Below are 20724 nucleotides of genomic sequence, written 5' to 3'. Positions count from 1 at the left end.
TTTAAAAAATGTATTGATGGATTTGGATGTGGAGAATGAGGGAGATGGATAAACAAAAGCTTGAAAACCTTGGTAATGTCAGTAATTGAAATGAGGAGACTGTAGGAAGAATAACCTGTTTTGCAGATGTTGTTTGAGAAACCTACTGCACTTTTGAGTAGAGTTATTAAATGGGCTGTTGCATATGAATCTGGAGCTTGAAGGAGAGATGAAGACAAAAATATAAATCAGGAAGTCTGTCTCACCTAGCTGGTGTTTAAGGCTACCTAGCAAGATGGAATTACCTTATGAGAAAATGTAAGTTAAAGAGAGAAGAGGGCCCAGAACGAAACTTGCAGTGCTCCAGCATTTTGTGGTCTGGAAGAGGTGGAGAAGCTAAAAAAAAGAAAAAGAAAAAAGAAAAAATGAGGAAGCAGGAGAAAAACCAGAGGAAACTTTCTCAGAGAGAAATTACCAATTTGTTATGGTGATCAATTACCAGTTGGGTCATGTGCTGCCTGAGGGATTCAGATGAAAAGTAAGAAATGGTCATTACATTTGGCAACATGATGATTGTTGCTGACCTTGACTGTGCAGTCGTAGGGCCTGGAAGCCAAACTGGAATGGGTTCAAAACTGAATAGGAAGTAAGGGAGTAGAGATCTGTAGGAGCTAAAATCCTTCCTTGAGTAGACTGTAGGGATGGAGATTGTCAGATTATTTCATCAAGTCCCAAAATGAACTCATGATGCACTTGCCCTCCAAAATCTACTCTTCTTCCTGAGTTTGCTATTATTCATGAATTCACCTTCTGTCCAATGATCCAGACCAGACTTCCCATGGTTATTGTAGTCATTTCCTTTCTTCACTTATCCCCCTGTAATTAGTTGCCATGGACTGTTGTGTCTTCTCCACAGCATTTTTTGAATTGGACTCCTTTTCATTGCCATTGCCACTGCCACTGCCACTGCAGTTGTTCTTGCCAGGCCCTAATTAGCTCTTCTTCAAACTCTTCTAACAGTTTCCAAAGTACTCCCTGCTTTTATCCTCTCCCTTGTCAATACATCTATCCATTACAGCTAAAAAGTTCTTCCTAAAACACAGTTTTGCTCATGTTCCTCTTCTGTGAAAACTGAAACTGAATCTTTTTAAGGCCTGGCAGTCTGACCCTCTTCCTTTATAACCTTGTCTCCCTCAGCCTTCTTTTCATTCAGTCCGCTCTTCTGAAGTATTTGCTGTTTCTTTTTTAAAATATATTTTATTGATTTTGCTATTATAGTGGTCTCAATTTTTCCCCTTTGCCCCCCTCTTCCTGGTACCCCATATCCCTCTAGCATTCCCCTCCTTAGTTTATGTCCATGGGCAATGCATGTAAGTTCTTTGGCTTCCCCATTTCTTGTACTGTTTCTTAAATATAACCAACATTGTTTGGCCTCTACACCTTCAGTTTCACCTCTGCTTGCATGCCATCCCCTTCCTTCTCTTACCTCTCCTGTATTTCCAAATGCTTATTACCTCTACCAGATGGGGAAATCTTCCCTAAATATTAGGAAATTTCAAGGCTTTCAGTGCTCTTGCTTTACTTTATCGGTTTTTTAAAGATTTCATAATACTGATTTTTACTTTAAACCATAGTTATCTGTACCACCATGACCTCAACCAGTCTTCATTGTCAGGAACTGGAAAAGTTTCTTGTAAATTTCCAAAGAGTTGTGAGTAATGGTTTCTGTAAATAGAGGATGTCTAGGAAGAGTCCTCTGCTATGCTTCTTCTCTTTTCTCAGTAGCTATTGATCTTGATGAGGCAGCCGGCAGGTGGAAAGGTGAGTACGATAACTTCAAATAGAACATAGCTTTCTGCGATTGGCAGTTACTCACTAATACAATACATAGGTTCTTTGTTTTATGCTTGTTGGTATTTGGGGGTGGGGGAAGAACAGTGTCTGTGAAATTATCACTCTTGAGTTTTAGCTTTTTAAAATGAGAGGTGCCTTTTAGAAATTTTGCTCACTGCTATCTATTCTAAGAAAAGGAAAGCAGAAGCTCTCTAAAGATTATAATCATAGAAGAAAGAATTATTCAACCTGAATAAAGAATATCAACCTGAGTGATCTATCATCTTTTACATTGGTCAGTGACCTTAGAGAATTGCTACTAAGAAGTAAATTGAAGGTATCTTTTCAAGGTGTTTTCTTATGATGCATGTTGCCTTACTGTTAATGTATTTCAGCTTTCATCCCATTGTTGGAATATAAAATAGGTTTTAGGCATGTTTATTTTATACCTAATCTTTTAAGAATTAAGTTGGACTGTTAGCTAAAGAGAAACAGTTGCACATGTTTTTGAAAAGATGGAATTGAAAATAGCATTCTTGTTCTTAGTTAATGAACTGTGATGCTGGAGCATTATTAGGAAGAGTCAGTAGTTTTAGAAAAAGAGGAGTGAGATGACCATCTGATTTAAGAACCTCCAGTCGGCTGTTAACAGGAATACTATGTTTGGCCTTTGAGTAGACGGCTTGCCAGTCCTCCCTGCCAGCTGTTAATTGTAGTTAAGCATTTTGGAACATGAGGGTGATTAGTAGTGTGGAATACTGAGTTGGGAATTCAAAATATCTCTAGATTTTTAGTAAAATCTAGAGTGCAAATAAAAGATTAATGTTTCATATTTTGAGTGGGATAACAAGCCTTTACTAAGTAAATTTACCTCCTCAAAATAACCTTTTATTAGTATAATAATAAGAAAAATAGAATTTAAAAGTTATGAAGGAGCCCTGGCTGGCGTAGCTCAGTGGATTGAGCGCGGGCCTGTGAACCAGACGATCGCGGTTCGATTCCCAGTCAGGGCACATGCCTGGGTTGCAAACCGGTTCCTTGCAGGCTAACTACCAGCAGGGGATGCACAAAAGGCAACCATACATTGATGTTTCTCTCCCTCTCTCCTTCCCCTCTAAAAATAAATAAATAAATAAAATCTTTAAAAAATAAATAAATAAAAAAAAGTTGTGAAGGAAAACCTGAAGATAACTTGCTTCGACTACTTTGTCAAAAATGTTTTGTTTTGTGTTTGTTCATCTGTTTTCTCTTCCTTTACATTTCCCCAGAAGACTTTGTATTTCAGCATCCTTAATTGACACTGACAAAATTGCCAACAATGGCATTTCCTGGAGCCTTGGCCCTTTTCTGTCAGGATGAGCTATGGACCTCAGTCTTTTGATGTGTGCTTCTCCTTTTATTTGGAAGGGGAAATAACTGCCCTTGTCCTGGATAATTTTTAATTAAAGATCTTGAAACTCTATTATTTAAAATTTATCAGAGGAAGGAAAATTAAATGCTTTTATAAACGAATAATACTGGGTATTATATTCATATATCTACACAAGATATATGTGTAGATATATATCTACATATAAGTGGAATTAAAATGCTTTGTATTTTCTTGTAGGTGTTTCAGTATCTTAATAGTTTAAATTTTGGTAGAATTTTTTGAGCCATTAATAAGGTAATAGAAAAACTAAAAATAGTAGCTTTAGGCTAATTGTATTGGTAATTACAGAATTACAGTGAAGCGTTGATATATGAGCATTCAAATATATTACTCTGGGCATTTAAAATACATACATTTTTATTATAATCTAAGAGCAGTTTCCATTGGAAATAGATTATTTTAAGTTTACATTTTCTTTTTCTTTCTACAGGAAGGAACTTGAAACCTTCAAAGGTAATTTTGTGTTTAATTCTTCATTTTAAAGTAGATGAGAGTTAATTGATGTCAGATGTTCTTTCTTAATGATGAAAGAACTCATTCTTTTTTTGTTAAATCAGTTTACATTTTAAAAAGTTTGCTTAATACTCTTTTGTTGGTTTTATTTAATCGCAAGTGGTCTTGATATTCTCTTTTAGCTATAACATATGTCCCAAGTGACAGTTTCTACTGATGACTATTATAAGTCTTATGTTAGGATGACAGAGGGCTAACTTTGAGATTGTTGAGAATCATAATTTTAAAAGATTCTGGTTTCTGTTGTGTGAACTCAGGACCACAGGACAGGGTGTGGTGATAAAGGTAGAGCTGTGACCCTGTAGTTGACCCCACAGTTACTTAAACTTGCTGAGAGGTGTTTAGTACTGAGTCCTGCCCTGCCCCTGCCTGGAAACATAGGACAAATCTCTTACATTTTGCAGGCTCAGTTTTTCCATCTGTAAAGTTAGAAACTCTGAGGAGCTGTACTCTGAGATACTAAAAGCATCCAGCATTGCTTTTTAATTTTAGGATACTCCTGAAGGTAGAGCACTGAAGAATTCTTGGTCATGTTGACTCTTACTAGTCGTGGAGAAACATAGTGAAAAATAGGGAAAACCACACACTTTCCAAGCAGCTCAAAGCCCTTCCAAGTTGTTGTTTTTCAGTTACTCTTAGCAGATCATTATTCTCAGAGAGAATAAATACAAGCTAGTATTGATCTTTAAATATAAGCTAGTATTGATCTTTAGATTCACTGAATCATTAAAGAATTTCCAGTATATCATTTATAGTTGAATTATTTATTTAAAGTATATTTTATTGATTATGCTATTACAGTTGCCCCATTTCTTTTCTCCCCTTTATCCTGTCTCCACTCCCCTCCCACCAGTATTTCCCTCCACTTAGTTCATGTCCATGGGTTGTACATATAAGTTCTTTGGCTTCTCCATTTCCTACACTATTCCTAACATCCCCCTATTTTGTACCTACCATTTATGCTGCTTATTCCCTGTGCCTTTTCCTTCATTCTCCCCTCCCCCCAGTGATAAGCTTCCATGTGATCTCCATTTCTGTGATTCTGTTCCTATTCTAGTTGTTTGCTTAATTGGTTTTAGTTTTTGTTTTTTAGGTTCATTTGTTGATGGTTGTGAGTTTGTTGTCATTTTACTATTCATATTTTTTTATCTTCTTTCTCTTAGATAAATTCCTTTAACATTTCATATAATGAGGGCTTGGTGATAATGAACTCCTTTAACGTGACCTTATCTGGAAAGCACTTTATCTGCCCTTCCATTCTAAATGATAGCTTTGAAGGATAGAATAATCTTAGCTGTAGCTCCTTGCCCTTCATGACTTGGAATACTTCTTTCCAGCCCCTTCTTGCCTGCAAGATTTCTCTTGAAAAATCAGCTGATAGTCCTATGGGAACTCCTTTGTAAGTAACTGTCTCCTATTCTCTTGCTGCTTTTAAGATTCTCTCCTTATGTTTCATCTTGGATAATGTAATTATGATGTGCCTTGGGGTGTGCTTCCTTGATTCCAACTTCTTTGGGACTCTCTGGACTTCTGGACTTCCTGGAAGTCTATCTCCTTTGCCAGATTGGGGAAGTTCTTCATTATTTTTTCAAATAAGTTGTTCATTTTTTGTTCTTCTTCTCCTTCTGGCACCCCTATGATTTGGATATTGGAACATTTAAAGTTGTCCTGAAGGATCCTAAGCCTCTCCTCATTTTTTTGCATTCTTGTTTCTTAGTCCTGTTCTGGTTGAATGTGTATTTCTTCCACCTCCTCCAGATTGTTGATTTGAGTCCCGGTTTCTTTCTCTTCTCTGCTGTTTCCCTGTATATTTTTCTTTATTTCACTTTGCATAGCCATCATTTTTTCCTCTATTTTTGACCATACTCAACTATTTCTGTGAGCATCCTGATACCAGTGTTTTGATCTCTGCTAAGCAAATGGCATTGTTCCCGTTCTGACTCCTCCCCCACGTAGAGCTCCACAGTGCAGCAAGGTGGGTTGGTGGATGCCTAAGGCTTCTCTCCTTATTAGTTAACCAGCCCACCAAGACAAAAAAAATGACCCAAATGAAAAAAACAGATGAAAACTCCAGAAAAAATAAAACTAAGCAGTGAAGAGATAGCCAGTCTATCAGATGCAGAGTTCAAAACACTGGTAATATAGTTGAATTGTTTATGTGTGTAATGTGTTAGGATGTTTTAGAAAAAACACTCAAGATAAAAGGTACAAAGGCTTATTTCTGCTGTGACTAATTTTGAACAGACTTACATTGGCTAGGTTTGATTTAACTGACTGTGGTTATAGTACATGATTAAGTTCATGTCCAGTTTGTTGAGGACATGTTAAATGATCATGTGATATAACATGTTATCATAGCTGTCCTTATTCTTAATCAATTTGTAAACCATGACTCGTGTACGTTATTTTTTATCAGTGATTTGAAATCCTCATAAATGGTCTTTTTCTTCTTATTCTTTCTTTTGCTCATCTAGCATCTTATATTACATTGGAAAAAGAAAAAAAAGCAAGTTAATATTAAAAGACAGGTTGGGACACTGATTATGCAAAAATGTCAACTTACATCTCAAGTGTTTCTGTTTTGTTTTTGTTTTTGTATGACAGTATTCAGAGAAAAAGAAGAGACCAGCAGTTTGCAAAAGGTTAGGTAGTATTACATATGACCCAATAGAATAATTCAATTTATGCTGATATATCTTGTTTATATGTACATTCTTTGTTATGTACATCATTTAATAGTACACCCAACCCACCTACAGGCAATTAAAATTTTCCAGTTTGAACAAACCGTAAATTAATTGTTGTATCATACCAAGATTTTTTAATTATCAATATTCATTAAAATTATTTCCTCTTGAATGTTGTACTCATATTTTAAAAGCATATAATAAAGAAGAAATGGAACTGCTCTTCTAGGACTTTATGTAGAAAAAAAGAAAAAATTCATTCAAACAAATTGTAACAATTTCTTTCTGTACATCATTGTCTTTACCTTTATTTTCCTTTATAACATTGCAGGAAAACAAAAGGCACTACTTTCTCCAATTGTTTTATTTAATTTGTAGTTTTATTTATAAGATCTTTTATAAATTGGTGAAAAATTAACTTTTGGGGACAAAAATACAAAAGTAGTAACATTAAAAGTTAGTAATGCAGATCAGTATTATTCAACAAGTTTTGGATTCTTCCTTGTATCTGCCATTGAAGTTAATTAGTTAAGTTTACCTTTCACTTGTGCCACATTGTAGAAGATCTCTATAATATTATTGAAATTAGTTATTGCTTGTTTGGTTAATACCAATAGCAGAAGGGTTGTCTATGTTTCTCAGATACTGCATTCCTTTAAACTTTTTATTGATAGTCACTTGAATAGTAGACAATATAAGAAGGAGGGTAGGATCTTTAAAGTCTTAATTTTTATTTTCAATAAAGAAGGAATTCCATTATTATAAGGATATGTAGGTGTAGCTCAGTGGATTGAGTATGAGCCTGCAAACTAAGGGATCACAGTTCGATTCCTAGTCAGGGCACATGCCTGGGTTGCAGGCCAGTTCCCAACCGGGAACACACAGGAGGCAACCATACATTGATATTTCTCTCCTTCTGTCCTTCCCTTCCCCTCTAAAGATAAATGGATAAAATCTATTTAAAAAAGGATATGTCGAATAAATACAGGCAAACGTTATTTTATTGCTCTTTACTTTATGACAGTTAGAAGATAATGTATTTTTTACAGATTGAAGGTTTGTGACAACCTTGTGTTGAACAAGTCTGCTGGAACCAATTTTTCAACATTTGCTCATTTTGTACCTGTCACATTTTGTAATTCTCACAGTATTTCAAGCTTTTTAATTATTATTCTATTCTTTTTCATTATTATTCAGACACTGCTGATTGATCACTATTTGTTATGGTGATCAATCAGCAGTGATCAATATTGAGGCAAGACCGTTCATCAGCAAAATGATTATAACTTGCTGAAGGCTCAGATGATGGTTAACATTTTTTCAGCAATAAAGTATTTTTTAAATAAGATAGGTACATTATTTTATTAGACATAATGTAATTGAACACTTAATAGACTACAATATAGTGAACACAGCTTTTATATGCACTGAGAAGCTAAAGAATTTGTGATTTGCTTTATTGTGATATTCACTTTGTTGCAGTGATCTGGAATTGAGCCCACAATATCTCTGAGGTATGCCTCTAAGTTTTTCACACTCCTTAAAGACATGGGAAATTGGCCATGAGTAGACATGTCTGTCATTTAGGGATTATCCATCATTTTTACTTTTATTTTTAAAATAGATTGCCCATGTATAATCTTAAAATCACTCGTAAGATTGTCACTGTAAGTGTAGAAATACTATATGACTGAAAAGAGGTAGAAATAAGGAGATCTAAGATTGGATATTTTTCTTACCTCTGTAAGATTCCTGACTTAAACATGGTTTTAATATGAAGACTTACTCTTTAAGCTTCCCTTAAATGCCTTACCAGATTTAACCGTCATTCCCCATTTCTCTATAAACCATACAGACAGCCCTAACATGCTGAATGCTTGTGGCTTGTAGGCTACTCATATGTACATCTAAATATTTTTTGTTTCCACCAGCTTTATTGAGTGCTTAGTCCCAAACTCATTTATATTTGTTATTGTTATATAGTTTAATTAAGTATCAGATTAAACCTCAGTATGAGGTTTCATCATTTTCATCATCATTTGATGAAAATGATGAAACCTTAGTATTAAGGAGAGCTATAAGAAAAACTAAGTTGACTGCTTTGGAAGACTGAATGTAAGTAAGTAGTTTTAAAAATTGATGTAAACAGTATAATTAAAAATTAGAAAATAGTTGGGGAAAATAAAAGAATCTGTACACAGACATTTCACATCTTAAATTCCTGCTCAGCTTTTAAAAAAATGGACTGGAAATTTTATCCACTGCACTATGGGTTGCTTATGCAAGAATTTTCAAAGTCAGTATGCCTATACTTAAAGAATTAATGAATAACAAGTATGGTTATACTTTAAATTAAAGTGTTTTTATTTAATGGATTTCTATATTAACTTCTTTTTAAAAAATTAACTGAGCAACATGGGGTCCAGTGGGATCATATAAGGGAATGTCCATTGTAATCTCATTAATGTAAAAACACCCAGCCATGTCAGAAATGTAACTTGCTGGGGTGAAAACATGCTAGGATTTTAAAGTTATCACTGTCACAGCAAGTTGATCATTATGGTAATGAGCAGGAAAAGGCAGCTGTACCCATTCTGATATAGTGTGATCACATTTAAGGCTTAGCTCTAAAAAGCAGTGCCAATGAAGGAAACAGAGCAAGACTGGTTGGAGAAACATGGAAACAAAGACAATTTAGTGACAAGGAAGTCCAGAGAGGAGAAAAATTAAAGGACAGTGGTTACCAGTGATGTAAGTAATGCCAAGAAGTTGAGCAGAATCGGGAAATCCCATTTGATTTGACAATGAATAAGTGATTGGTGATTTGAAAGAGCTGCTTGTAGGGAAAACTCAGATTGAAAATCAGAAGTACATGAGAAGTTAGAAGACAAAGGTGAGACTTCTTGTCAAGATGGTGACAGGTAAACATCATGGCTTGCCTCCTTGCACAATCACCTCAAAAGAATAACCATTACTCAGAACTGTTAGAAATCGAGTTGAATGGAAATTTGGCAACTACAAAATTGAAGAAACACATCTATCCAAACTGGTAGGAGGGGTGAAGACATGGAATTGGCTGGTCTCACATCCACATGTGGTAGATAAAAATTCGGGAAGGATATTTCAGGAGCAAGGAGTCCCCGCCCCACACCAGGCCCCCAGTCCAAGATTCCGGTGCCAGAGAGATAAGTCCACATAACTTCTGGCTGCAAAAACAATCAGGGATTGAGTAAGTGGAAGAAACATCTAGAGTCTCAAGCAGTTTCCCTTAAAGAACCCACACATGGAATTACTCAGATTCACTCCCATTGAGCTCCAGCACTAGGGTAGCAGCTTGAAAAGCACCAATGGCATACGGAGAGGAACTGAAGTGTCTAGCATCAAATGAGGGCTGGGGGACAGTTTTCTCTCAGCAAGTCAGGCAGAGGCCATTGTCCCTTTCTGAGCACCCCCTCACCTGCAGAGAGCCACAGAGCTGGAGGGCTGGTGCCATATGTGAGACTCCACCAACCTGCTAACACTGTTTTTCCTACCCTGGAGATCCTCTGGAACTCTGTCCCACCCAAATTATGGACCCAACCAAATTGTTAACCATGACTTTTCCATATGAATGGCTGGTCTTGGCTCATGGTTCACAACTTCCTGAATCCTACCAAATAGGAACAACTAGCTGGCCTTAGTGAGCCCCCAGCCCCTTTACCTCTTGCAAAGTAGCCCCAGGCCCAGCACTAGCAGCAGCCAGGCTAAATTCACAGTTTGGCTTTGCCTGGGAATTTCCAAGCCCAGCACAAGTAGTAGACATCTCATACTGCTTTGTATGTCAGACAGGGTGGCTCCAGGGAGACCACAGGTGGGGGCTGACCTTGGCCTGCACTACCTGGGAAATCCCAGAGCCTGTACACCCAGTGGAAAGCTATAGACCATGTCAGAGCACCACCACCCTGCCCCTGCACAGCTGATCCTCCATGGAAGGCAGAGGTTGGTGGTCAGTAGTCACAGGGAATAACTGCAACTGACTGGTGTGGGTAAATCTCTCCCATTGACCTACCAGCAGCAGTCAAGGCTCAACTACAAGAGAAGGGTGTACTCCACCCACACAAAGGGTACACATTGATTACCTAGCTTGGGTGATAGGGGAAGCTATGCTCCTGGACCCTACAGGACCCCTACTCCATGATTAGGCCATGCCTTCAAGATCGGGGATTCATAGCATCTCTATCCAATACACAGAAAGAAACACAGGATAGCTGCCAAAATGAGGAGACAAAGAAACATGGCCCAAATGAAAGAAAAGATCAAAACTCCAGAAAAAGAAGTAAATAAAATGGAGATAAACAATCTTTCAGATGCAGAGTTCAAAACACTGGTTATAAGGATGCTCAAAGAACTTAGTGAAGATCTCAACAGCATAAAACAGATCTATTCAGAAACAAAGGATACACTAATTGAAATAAAGAACAGTTTACAGGGAAACAACAGTAGAGTGGATGAAGCTGAAAATCAAATCAATGATTTGAAACATAAGGAAGCAAACAACAACCAATCAGAACAGCAAGAAGAAAAATTCCAAGAAATGTGAGGATAGTATAAGCAGCTCATAAAATGTGAGGATAGTAGTATAATGTGAGGACAACTTCAAGTGTTACAGCATTCACATCACTGGAGTGCCAGAAAGAGGAGAGAAAGAACAAGAAATTAGAAATCTATTTGAAAAAATAATGAAAGGAAATTTCCTTAACTTGGTGAAGGAAATAGACATGCAAGTGCAGAAAACACAGAGAGTACCAAACAAGATGAATGCAAGGAGGCCCACTCTAAGATGCACTGTAATTAAAATGCCAAAGGTTAAAGATAAAGACAGAATCTTAAATGCAGAAAGAGAAAAGCAGTTAGTTACCTACAGTGGTAACTGATAGGATTGTCAATTGATATCTCAAAAGAAAATGTGCAGGCTAGAAGAGATTGGCAAGAAATATTCAAAGTCATGAAAAGCATGGACTTACAGCCAAGATTGCTCTACCTAGCAGAGCTATCCTTTGGAATCGAAGGGCAGTTAAAGTGCTTCCCAGACAAGAAAAAACTAAAGGAGTGCATCATCACTAAACCTTTATTATATGAAATTTTAAAGGAACTTATTTAAGAAAAATAAAAATTATGAACAATAAAATGGCAAAAAATACATATCTATCAACAATAGAATCTAAAAACAAACTAAGCAAACAAGAACAGAGAATCATGGATACAGAGAGCCTTTTGATGGTTGCCAGGTAGGAGGGGAATGTTGGGGAATGGGTGAAGAGGTGAGGGGATTAAGGAGTTCAAATATGTAGTTACAGAAGCTTTGGGGGTGTAAAGTACAGAATAGGACATAGAGTAGCCAAAGAACTTAAATGCAATACCCATGGACATGAGAACAGTGGTGTGGGGGTTGCCTGAGGGAGTGGGGTGTTGGGTGGAGGGGGCTAAGGGGGGAAAATTGGGACAATTGTAATAGCATAATCAATGAAAAATAATTTAAAAATAAAAGATAAAAAGATTCATGTGATCATCACATACACACAAAGAAAGGTAACATGAACTATTTTTGATGAGTGAAAAGAAATGAAAAGGTAACTTGAGACAGAATCAGGGTCAGGATCAGGGAGAAGGTTAAAACAAGGATTTAAGGAGTTGAGATCCTAGAGAGGATGGAACGCAATATTTTATATGGGCTATCCTTAGGACATCTCCCTGAGACCTAAGGAAAGCGAAAGATGGCTGGTAATATGGGGAAAAATTGACATGGGGGAAGTAAGTAATTTTTTGAGAATCCATGTAAGTAAAGGTAATCTGAATTTGCAGATCTTGGCTTAGAGGTAGAAATAAACGCCCTCCCCCAAAATAGTATGCTTTGGTTAACACAGAATTGGGGATGAGAATAGCATATATGATAGATTAGTGGAGTGTGGTAATCTTGGAGGCTGATGAGAATAGGATTAAAATGACTAGTCATGGAGGCTGGAGGGGAGAGGCCTGACTAGGCCAGTAAAATAAGCAAGATAGGAGTTACTGGACTTGGTGTACACCACAAAGGTGAACACTTAAATAGTTGTGGTTGATCTCGCGGTCAAAAAAGGAATTTTAGTTTGAGATCTTAGAGGTGGAGCAGTTCCCAGTGATGATGACTAAACTGAAGTAAATATAGAAGTCATAAGACTGAAGAGGATGCCTAAATCGGAGCATTCTGAAACTATGAGGAGTCCTACTTGTTAGGATGACTCTTGGGTATGGATTATGCACACTGCAGGCTTGGCAGCCCTTAGCATGTTACAAGTCTGTATAAAATGGTGATGGTAAATTTGGTAGAGTGTATTGGTTCAATTCAAGAGTTAGCTTAACATGTAAGACAAAACTGTACAGCCAGTATTGGGCAATGTTTAGGTAATGGAGATTCAAGTTGCATAACATAGCTGTCCTCTGTTCTCAAGGATCTAAGGCACTATGGCAAAGCTTACAGGACAGAAAGTCAATGTATAATTTCAGTACATTGTAAAAATATTGTAATAGAAATAGGCACACAAAGGTAGGAAGATCGACTGTTTAGAGAAAGGCAGTGGCACTTGAGCTGGATCTGCTCGCAGGCTGAAAGGGGTCATAAGGACGTTCCAAGAAGAGGCAAGAACAATTGCCAAGATGCAGAGATGTTTATTTTATTTCAAGAGTAGAGGTTAAATTTTAACTTCTTGTTCAATGAGGGAACTATAGGTAATTCAGTGAGGCTAAAACATGTTATATGGGGTGAAGTAGTGAGGGGTGGAGTTGAGATATAGGTGGGGAACAAAAGATATGCAGTTTTTTTAAGTCATGCAAAGGAGTGTGGACTTTTTCCTTTGGGCCAGTCGTCTCCAAGGAGGGATGTGAGTATGCAAAGATAATAGGAATAGAGAGGCAAACTGGAACTTCTGTTAGTGTCTTTTCTGTGTTATCCTTTTAAATTTAAATTTTTGTGTATAATATAAACTAGTAAGAAATTGATGTATGTATATGATATATAAATATACACATTTGGGGTACATGTTAAAAGTTTTTGCTTATGGTGGGGGCACATGGTCAAAAGGGCTTAAAAGTTACTGTTGTTGCCCATAGCAACAGGGTAGAAATGAGAGAACCCAAAAGGTTTTAATTAGGGTATCAGGATGCATTTGCAGTTAAGAGCAAGTTTTCTGGGATCATACAGAGGATAGATTGAAAAGAGCAGGTCTAGAGTAAGAGAGATTAGTTGGGAAACTATTAAAAAGATTTGAATTAAAGCAATGATAGAATGGAGAGAAAGACACAGGTTCAAGAGACTAAGTAGAATAAAAAGAATTTCTGTTTCTGATAATTGTTGTAAAGAGTCTAGAATGACTCCTAGAATTCTGGCTGTGGTAGTTTTTTTGTTCATCAGGGTATCTATCTAATACAAGTAAAGGAGAAGATTCAGGACAGAATGGTAGTAAATTCTGCTAGGTTTTTTGGGAGGAGATAAAAGTGTTGGTTTATTCATAACTGTAGGCAGGTTCCCAATAATTCCACAAAATTGTACAACTTTTTGTTGTTAGGTAGATTGAGAAATGCTTTTTTAAAACAGTATTATTGAGGCGTAATTTCTGTGCTACAAGATTCATTCCTATTAAGTGTACAACTCAGTGATTTTTAGTAAATTTATAGTGTTGCCATTACCACAGTGCAGGTTTAGAACATTTTTATCATCCACAGATTCCTTTCCGTCCGTTTGCATGCAGTGCTCACTTGCAATCAATAATTTCTGTCTTATAAATTTGCCTTTTCTGGACATTTCATTAAAAAGCAGTCATATAATATGTAGCCTTTTTGCATCTGACTTGTTTCACTTAGTGTTAAAATTTGAGGTTTATTCACATTGTGGCGTATATCAGTGGATTGTTCTTTTTGGTTGCCGAATTAATATTCCATTGTGTGAGTGGACCACATTGTGTTCATCCATTCACCAGTCGATGACATTTTGGATTGCTTCCAGTTTCGGCTGTTGTGAATAATTCTGCTATAAACTTTCATCAGCAAGCCTTTTTGTGGATATATGTTTCCATTTCTCTTGGGCAGCTATGACTAGAATTTCTGGATTATATAATAAGTTTATGTTTAACCTTCTAAGAAACAGCTAAACTGATTTCCAAAGTGGCTGTGCCATTTTGCATTCCCACCAACAATGTATGAAGGATACGGTTTTTCCTCACCCTTGCCAGCATTTGTTATTGTTAACTCTTACATCTAGGTATATGATCCTTTTTTTTAATGATCCATTTTGAGTTCCTCTGATATAAATCTTGTCTTTTTTTTACACACTGAATATACAATTGTCTTAAAACTGATTTTTTCTTTGAATTCTCCTATAAGTACTGTGTTAATTGTGTCCCACAGATTTTATGTGTTGTATATTTCTTTTTTATTAATTACAGTTTACATTGAATATTATTTCTTTTTAATTTCAGATATACAGTATAGTGGCTAGACAATTATATCCTTTACAAAGTGGCCCCCCTGATATTTCCAATACCCAGCTGGCACCATACATAGTTATTACAATATTATTGACTATATTCCCTGTGCTGTACTTTACATCCTTTAACTGTGTTGTAATTGCCAATCCGTACTTCCCACTCACTTCGCCCTTTTTAGCCAGTCCGCTAACCCCACTTGCCCCTGGCAATCATCAGTGTGTTCTCTGTATCTATGACTCTCTTTCTGTTTTGCTTGTTCATTTCTGTTCAGAACTATTTTTAGAAGAGATTATCTTTTCCCCCACTGAATTGCTTTAGCAACTTTGCAGGAAGCCAGTGGCCATAAATGTAAGAGTTTATTTCTGGACTCTTGATTTTGTTTCTTACTGCCAGTTCCTTGACTACTGTAGCTTTGTAATAAGTTTTAAAATTGGCAAGTGTAAGCACTCCAACTTTGTTCTTTTTCTAAATCATTTGTTTGCCTATTTTAGGTTCTTTGCATTTCTGTATGAATTTCAGAATCACTTTCCTTCAATTTCTACAGAAAAAAAGCATGTTGGGATTTTGATTAGGATTGTATTGAATTTGTAGGTCAGTTTGAGAGAATTGCTATCTTAACAGTGGTGTATCTTCTGACCCATGAACATGGAATATGTCTCCATTTATTTAGATACTTGATAATCTTCAGCAATTTTTTGCTGGACTTATTTATTTTTATTTTAAAATTTTTATATTTTAGGTATAATTGACATGCAACACTATGTTTCAAGTGTACAGCATAGTGATTTGTATACTTTTCAAAATGATCATCACAATATGTCATGTCAACATCCATCGCTACACATGGTTACAAAATTTTCTTGTGTAATGAAAACTTAAGATTTACTCTCTTAGCAAGTTTCAAATATGCAATGTAGTATCATTAACTATAGTCACCATCACCATGATGTACATTATATTCCTATGGCTTACTTATTTTATAACGTGAAGTTTCCACCTTTTGACCCCCTTCACCTATGTTGCCTCTCCCCTGTCACCATCCCTGGCAACCACCAATCTGTTCTCTATATCAAGTGAGCTTGTCCTCCCTCTTTTAAATTTAGATTCTACATACAAACGAGATCATATAGTATTTAATTTTTTTCTGTCTGACTTCTGTTACTTAGCAAAATGCCCTCAGGGCCTATCCATGTTGTCACAAGTGGCAAGGTTTCATTCTTTTCTAAGGCTGAGTAATATCCATTGTGTGTATATACCCCATATTCTTTATCCATTCGTCCATATGTTTCTGTATCTTAGCTATAGAAAAGAATTCTGCAGTGAATACTGGAGTGCAGATATCTTTTCAAGTTAGTGTTCCATTTTCCTTGGATAAATACCCGGGAGTGGAATTGCTGGATCATATGGTAGTTCTATTTTTAATTTTAAAAGAACCTCCATACTGTTTTCCATATGGCTGTACCAGTTTACATCCAGTTTACATTTCATCCACGGTGCCCAAGGGTTCCTTTCTTCCAATCCTTGCAACACAAGTTAATTCTCATCGGGGTTGTTTTTTTCTTTTTATCTTTACGTGGGAACATGCCCATTGACTTTATTTTTTTTAGAACAGCTAAAATATTTTTATTACTTTAAATTTTTTTATTTCTGCTATTATATTATATAGTTGTCTCAAATTTCCCCCTTTGCCTAACTCCCTCTAGCTGCCCCCTTTCCCATAGTCTATCCCCACACCATTGTTCATGTCCACAGGTGATACCTACATGTTCTTTGTCTAGTCCCTTCATCTTCTTTCAACCAGTCCCACCCACCCTCTCCCCTCTTACAGCTGCCAGTCTCTTCCTTGTTTCTGTGCCTCTGATTCTGTTTTGTTTATTAGTTTATTTTGTTCCTTAGATTCCAGTTATAAGTGAGATCATATGGTATTTGTCTTTTATTGCCTGGCTTATTTCACTAAGCATAACAGTCTCCAGTTCCATCTATGCTGTCACAAAAGATAAGAATTCCTTCTTTTTTATTGCTGCATAGTATTCCATTGTATAAATGTACCACAGCTCTTTTATCACTCATCTACTGATGGGCACTTACCCTGTTTCCAAATCTTGGCTATTGTAAATAATGCTGCTATGAAATAGGGATGCATATATTCTTTTGAATTGTTGTTTTGGTATTCTTTGGCTATAAGAATTCCAGAAGTGGAATTGCTGAGTCAAAAGGCAGATCCTTTTTTAATTTTTAGGAAATTCCACTGTTTTCCACAGTGGCTGCACCAGTCTGACTGAATTCCCAACAACAGTGCATGAGGGTTCCCTTTTCTCTACATCCTTGCCAGCACTTGTTTGTTGGTCTGTTAATGATGGCCGTTCTGACCGGTATGAGGTGGTATCTCATTGTAGTTTTAATTTGCATCTCTCTGATGGCTACTAATGTTGAGCATCCTTTTATATGTCTGTGGGCCATCTGTATGTCCTCCTTGGAGAAGTGTCTATTCAGGTCCTTTACACATTTTTTAATTGGATTGTTTGTCTTCCTAGTGTTGAGTCATATGAGTTCTTTATATACTTTGGAGATTAAACCCTAGTCTGATGTATCATTGGCAATATGTTCTCCCATACAGTGGGTTTCCTTTTCATTTTGCTGATAGTTTCTTTAGCTGAGCAGAAGCTTTATAATTTGGTGTCCCATTTGTTTATCTTTTCTTTAATTTCCCTTGCCCTAGGAGATATATCAACAAAAGTATCACTGTGAGATGTCTTAAATTTTGCTGCCTTTGTTGTTCAGTAGGATTTTTATGGTATTATGACTTATATCTGTCTTTTATTCATTTTGAATTTATTGTGGTGCATGGTGTAAAATGGTGGTCTAATTTCATTTTTTCCATGTAATGTTCCAGTTTTCTCAACACCATTTGTTGAAGAGTCTGTCTTTACTCCATGTATGCTCTTGCTTTCTTTGTGAAATACTGACCGTAAAGGTGTGGGTTTATTTCTGGGTTCTCTATTCTGTTCTGTTGATCTGTGTTCCTGCTCTTATTCTCGTACCTGACCGTTCTGATTACAGTGGCCTTGTAGTATACTTTGATATCAGGTACTGTGATCTCTACACATTTGTTCTTCTTTCTCAAAATTGCTGAGGCTATCCAGGGTCTTTTTTGGTTCCATATAAATTTTTGGAATACTTGTTCTAGGTCTGTGAAATATGTCATTAGTATCTTAAAGGAATTGTGTTGAATCTATAGATTGTTTTGGGTGGTATAGACATTTTAATGATTTAATCCTCCCAATCCATGAACACGATATGTGCTTCCACTTATTTGTATCTTCCTCAGTTTTTTTCTCCAGTGTCTGTTGTAAAGTTCAGGTCTTCTACCTCCTTGGTTAAGTTTATTTCTAAGTACTTTATTTTTTTGTTGTTGCAGTAGTAAATGGAATTTTTTCTTAGTTTCTGTTTTTGATTGTTCATTATTAATATATAAAATGCCATCAATTTCTGAATAGTGCTTACATATTCAGCTACCTTCCCAAGTTCATATTAGATCAAGTAGTGTTTTGGTGAGCCTATAGGGTTTTCCATGTAAAATATCATGTCATCTGCAAATAGGCGTGGTTTTACTTCTTCTTTTCCAGTTTGGATGCCTTTTATTTCTTCTTGTCTGACTGCTGTGGCTAGGATTTCTACAACCATGCTGAATAAAAGGGGTGAAAGTAAACACCCCTGTCTTACTCCTGATTTTAAGGCAAACACTTTTAGTTTTTGCCCATTGAGTATGACGTTGGCAGTAGGCTTTTTGTATATGGCCTTTATTATGTTGAGGAATGCTCCCTCTTTTCCCACTTTGCTGAGTGTTTTATCATAAATGGGTGCTAGATTTTATCAAATGCCTTTTCTACACCTATTGATATGATCATGTGGCTTTTGTCTTTCATTTTGTTTATGTGATGTATCAGATTTATGGATTTGCAAATGTGCAGTCCTTGCATCCCTGGAATAAATTACAGTTACCATGGCACATGATCGTTTAAATGTGTTGCTGGATCCCGTTTGCTAATATTTTATTGAGGATTTTAATTGGCCTGCAATTTTCTTTCTTTGTTTTGTCTTTACCTGTTTTTGAAATTAGGATGATACTGGCCTCATAAAAAAGTTAGGAAATTTTTCCTCTCCTTGAATTTTTTGGTATAGTTTGAGATGAATAGGTGTTCTTTTTTGAATGATTGGTAAAATTTGCCTGTGAACCCATCTGCTCTGGGATGTTTTGTTTGCTGGGATTTTTTAAATTACTGCTTCATCGCTTCTTGGCCTTTTGGCTAAGATCAAGTGTAAATTACTGCTTCAATTTGACTAATTGTTATCAATCTGTCCAGGTGTTCTGCTTCTTTCTGATTCAGACTTGGAAGATTGTGTGATTCTAGAAACTTCTCCATTTTGCCTAGGTTGTCCAATTTCTTGGCACATGTTCATAATATTTTCTTACAATCCTTTGTATTTCTGTGGTATCTGTTGTTACTTCTCTTATTTCATGATTTTATTTATTTGGGTCCTCTTTCTTTTTTCATGGTGAGCCTTATTAAAGGTTCATCAGTTTTGTTTATCTTTTCAAAGAAACATCTGCCGGATTCATTGATCTTTTGAATTGTTTTTTTTTTTAAATCTCTATCTCATTTATTTCTGTGCTGATCTTGATTATTTCCTTCCTTCTACTTACTTTGGCCTTTGTTTGTTGTTGTTTTTCTAGTTCTTTCAAGCATAGGGTTAGAGAATTTATTTGAGATTTTTCTGTCTTTTTGAGGCATGCCTCTAATGCTACAGACTTCCCTCTCCAGACTGTTTTCTCTGTATCCCATAAGTTTTGCGTTGTTTTGTATTCATTTTCATTTGTTTCCAGGTACTTTTTGATTTCTTTCTTTTTTTTTTTAAAGATTTTTATTTATATATCTTTAGAGGGGAAGGGAAGGAGAGAGGAGAGAAATATCAATGTACGGTTGTTTCTCCTGAGTTCCCTGCTGGGAACTGGCCTGCAACCCAGGCATGTGCCCTGACTGGGAATCGAACCGCGATGGTGTGGTTCGCAGGCCCATGCTCAATCCACTGAGCTACACCAGCCAGGGTTAATTTCTTTCTTGATCTCATCAATGACCCATTCATTATTTAATAACATGATATTTAAATGTATTTGCATGATTTTCAGGGTTTTTTAAAATTGAGGTTGATTTCTAGTTTTATGTCATTATGATTTGAGAAAATGCTTGATATGATTTCAGTTTTCTTGAATTTGTTAAGACTTATTTTGTGTCCTACCATGTGGTCTGTCTTTGAGAATGATCCATGTGCCCTTGAGAAGAATGTGTAATCTGATGCTTTGGGCATATTCTGTAAATATGAACTAAATTCATGTGATGTAGTGTGTCACTTAAGGCTGCTGTTTCATGTTGATTTTTTTGTCTGGAAGATCTGTCTGGACAAAATAGATCTCCCAGCAGATTTCTGTGCTTGCCTTCTTGGTTCTCCCTCTGGATATGACTGGGATGTTGTCCAAAGCTGGTGCAAGCCAGTGTCAGATGCTGTCCACGTGTAACTCTAGGTAGTCCATTTGGAGCTACAAACAATCCAGTTTGTGGTTTATTCCTCTGGGCTTGACTGCATTTGGGATGGGCCTTTCTGCTCTGTAAGGTTGGCTTATTAATCGCACAGGGCTAGGGGTGGGTCAACTGATGACCAAAAGCACTGTGGGAACTTCCTCCACCTGCCTCTGCCTGCAGTCCTGCCATCAGTCTTAGTCTAG

The 20724-nt window shown here is 36.5% G+C and overlaps 1 protein-coding gene across 2 annotated transcripts in view; it reads left to right on the top strand.

Annotated features, from left to right (window-relative positions):
• Positions 1–20724, top strand: part of DTNBP1 (dystrobrevin binding protein 1) — a 168716-nt gene that overhangs the window by 81082 nt on the left and 66910 nt on the right. For both annotated transcript variants that reach the window (XM_037037989.1, XM_037037990.1), the window contains one exon: positions 3675–3697. In XM_037037989.1, the coding sequence (XP_036893884.1) occupies positions 3675–3697 (23 nt within the window). The remainder of the gene's footprint in view (positions 1–3674; positions 3698–20724) is intronic.

Source organism: Sturnira hondurensis, unplaced genomic scaffold (assembly GCF_014824575.4).
Source record: "Sturnira hondurensis isolate 20B ecotype Veracruz unplaced genomic scaffold, ASM1482457v3 Scaffold0023817, whole genome shotgun sequence".
Taxonomy (NCBI): Eukaryota; Metazoa; Chordata; class Mammalia; order Chiroptera; family Phyllostomidae; genus Sturnira; species Sturnira hondurensis.
Note: the sequence above shows the minus strand (reverse complement) of the source record. Positions and strands in the feature narration are given on the sequence as shown.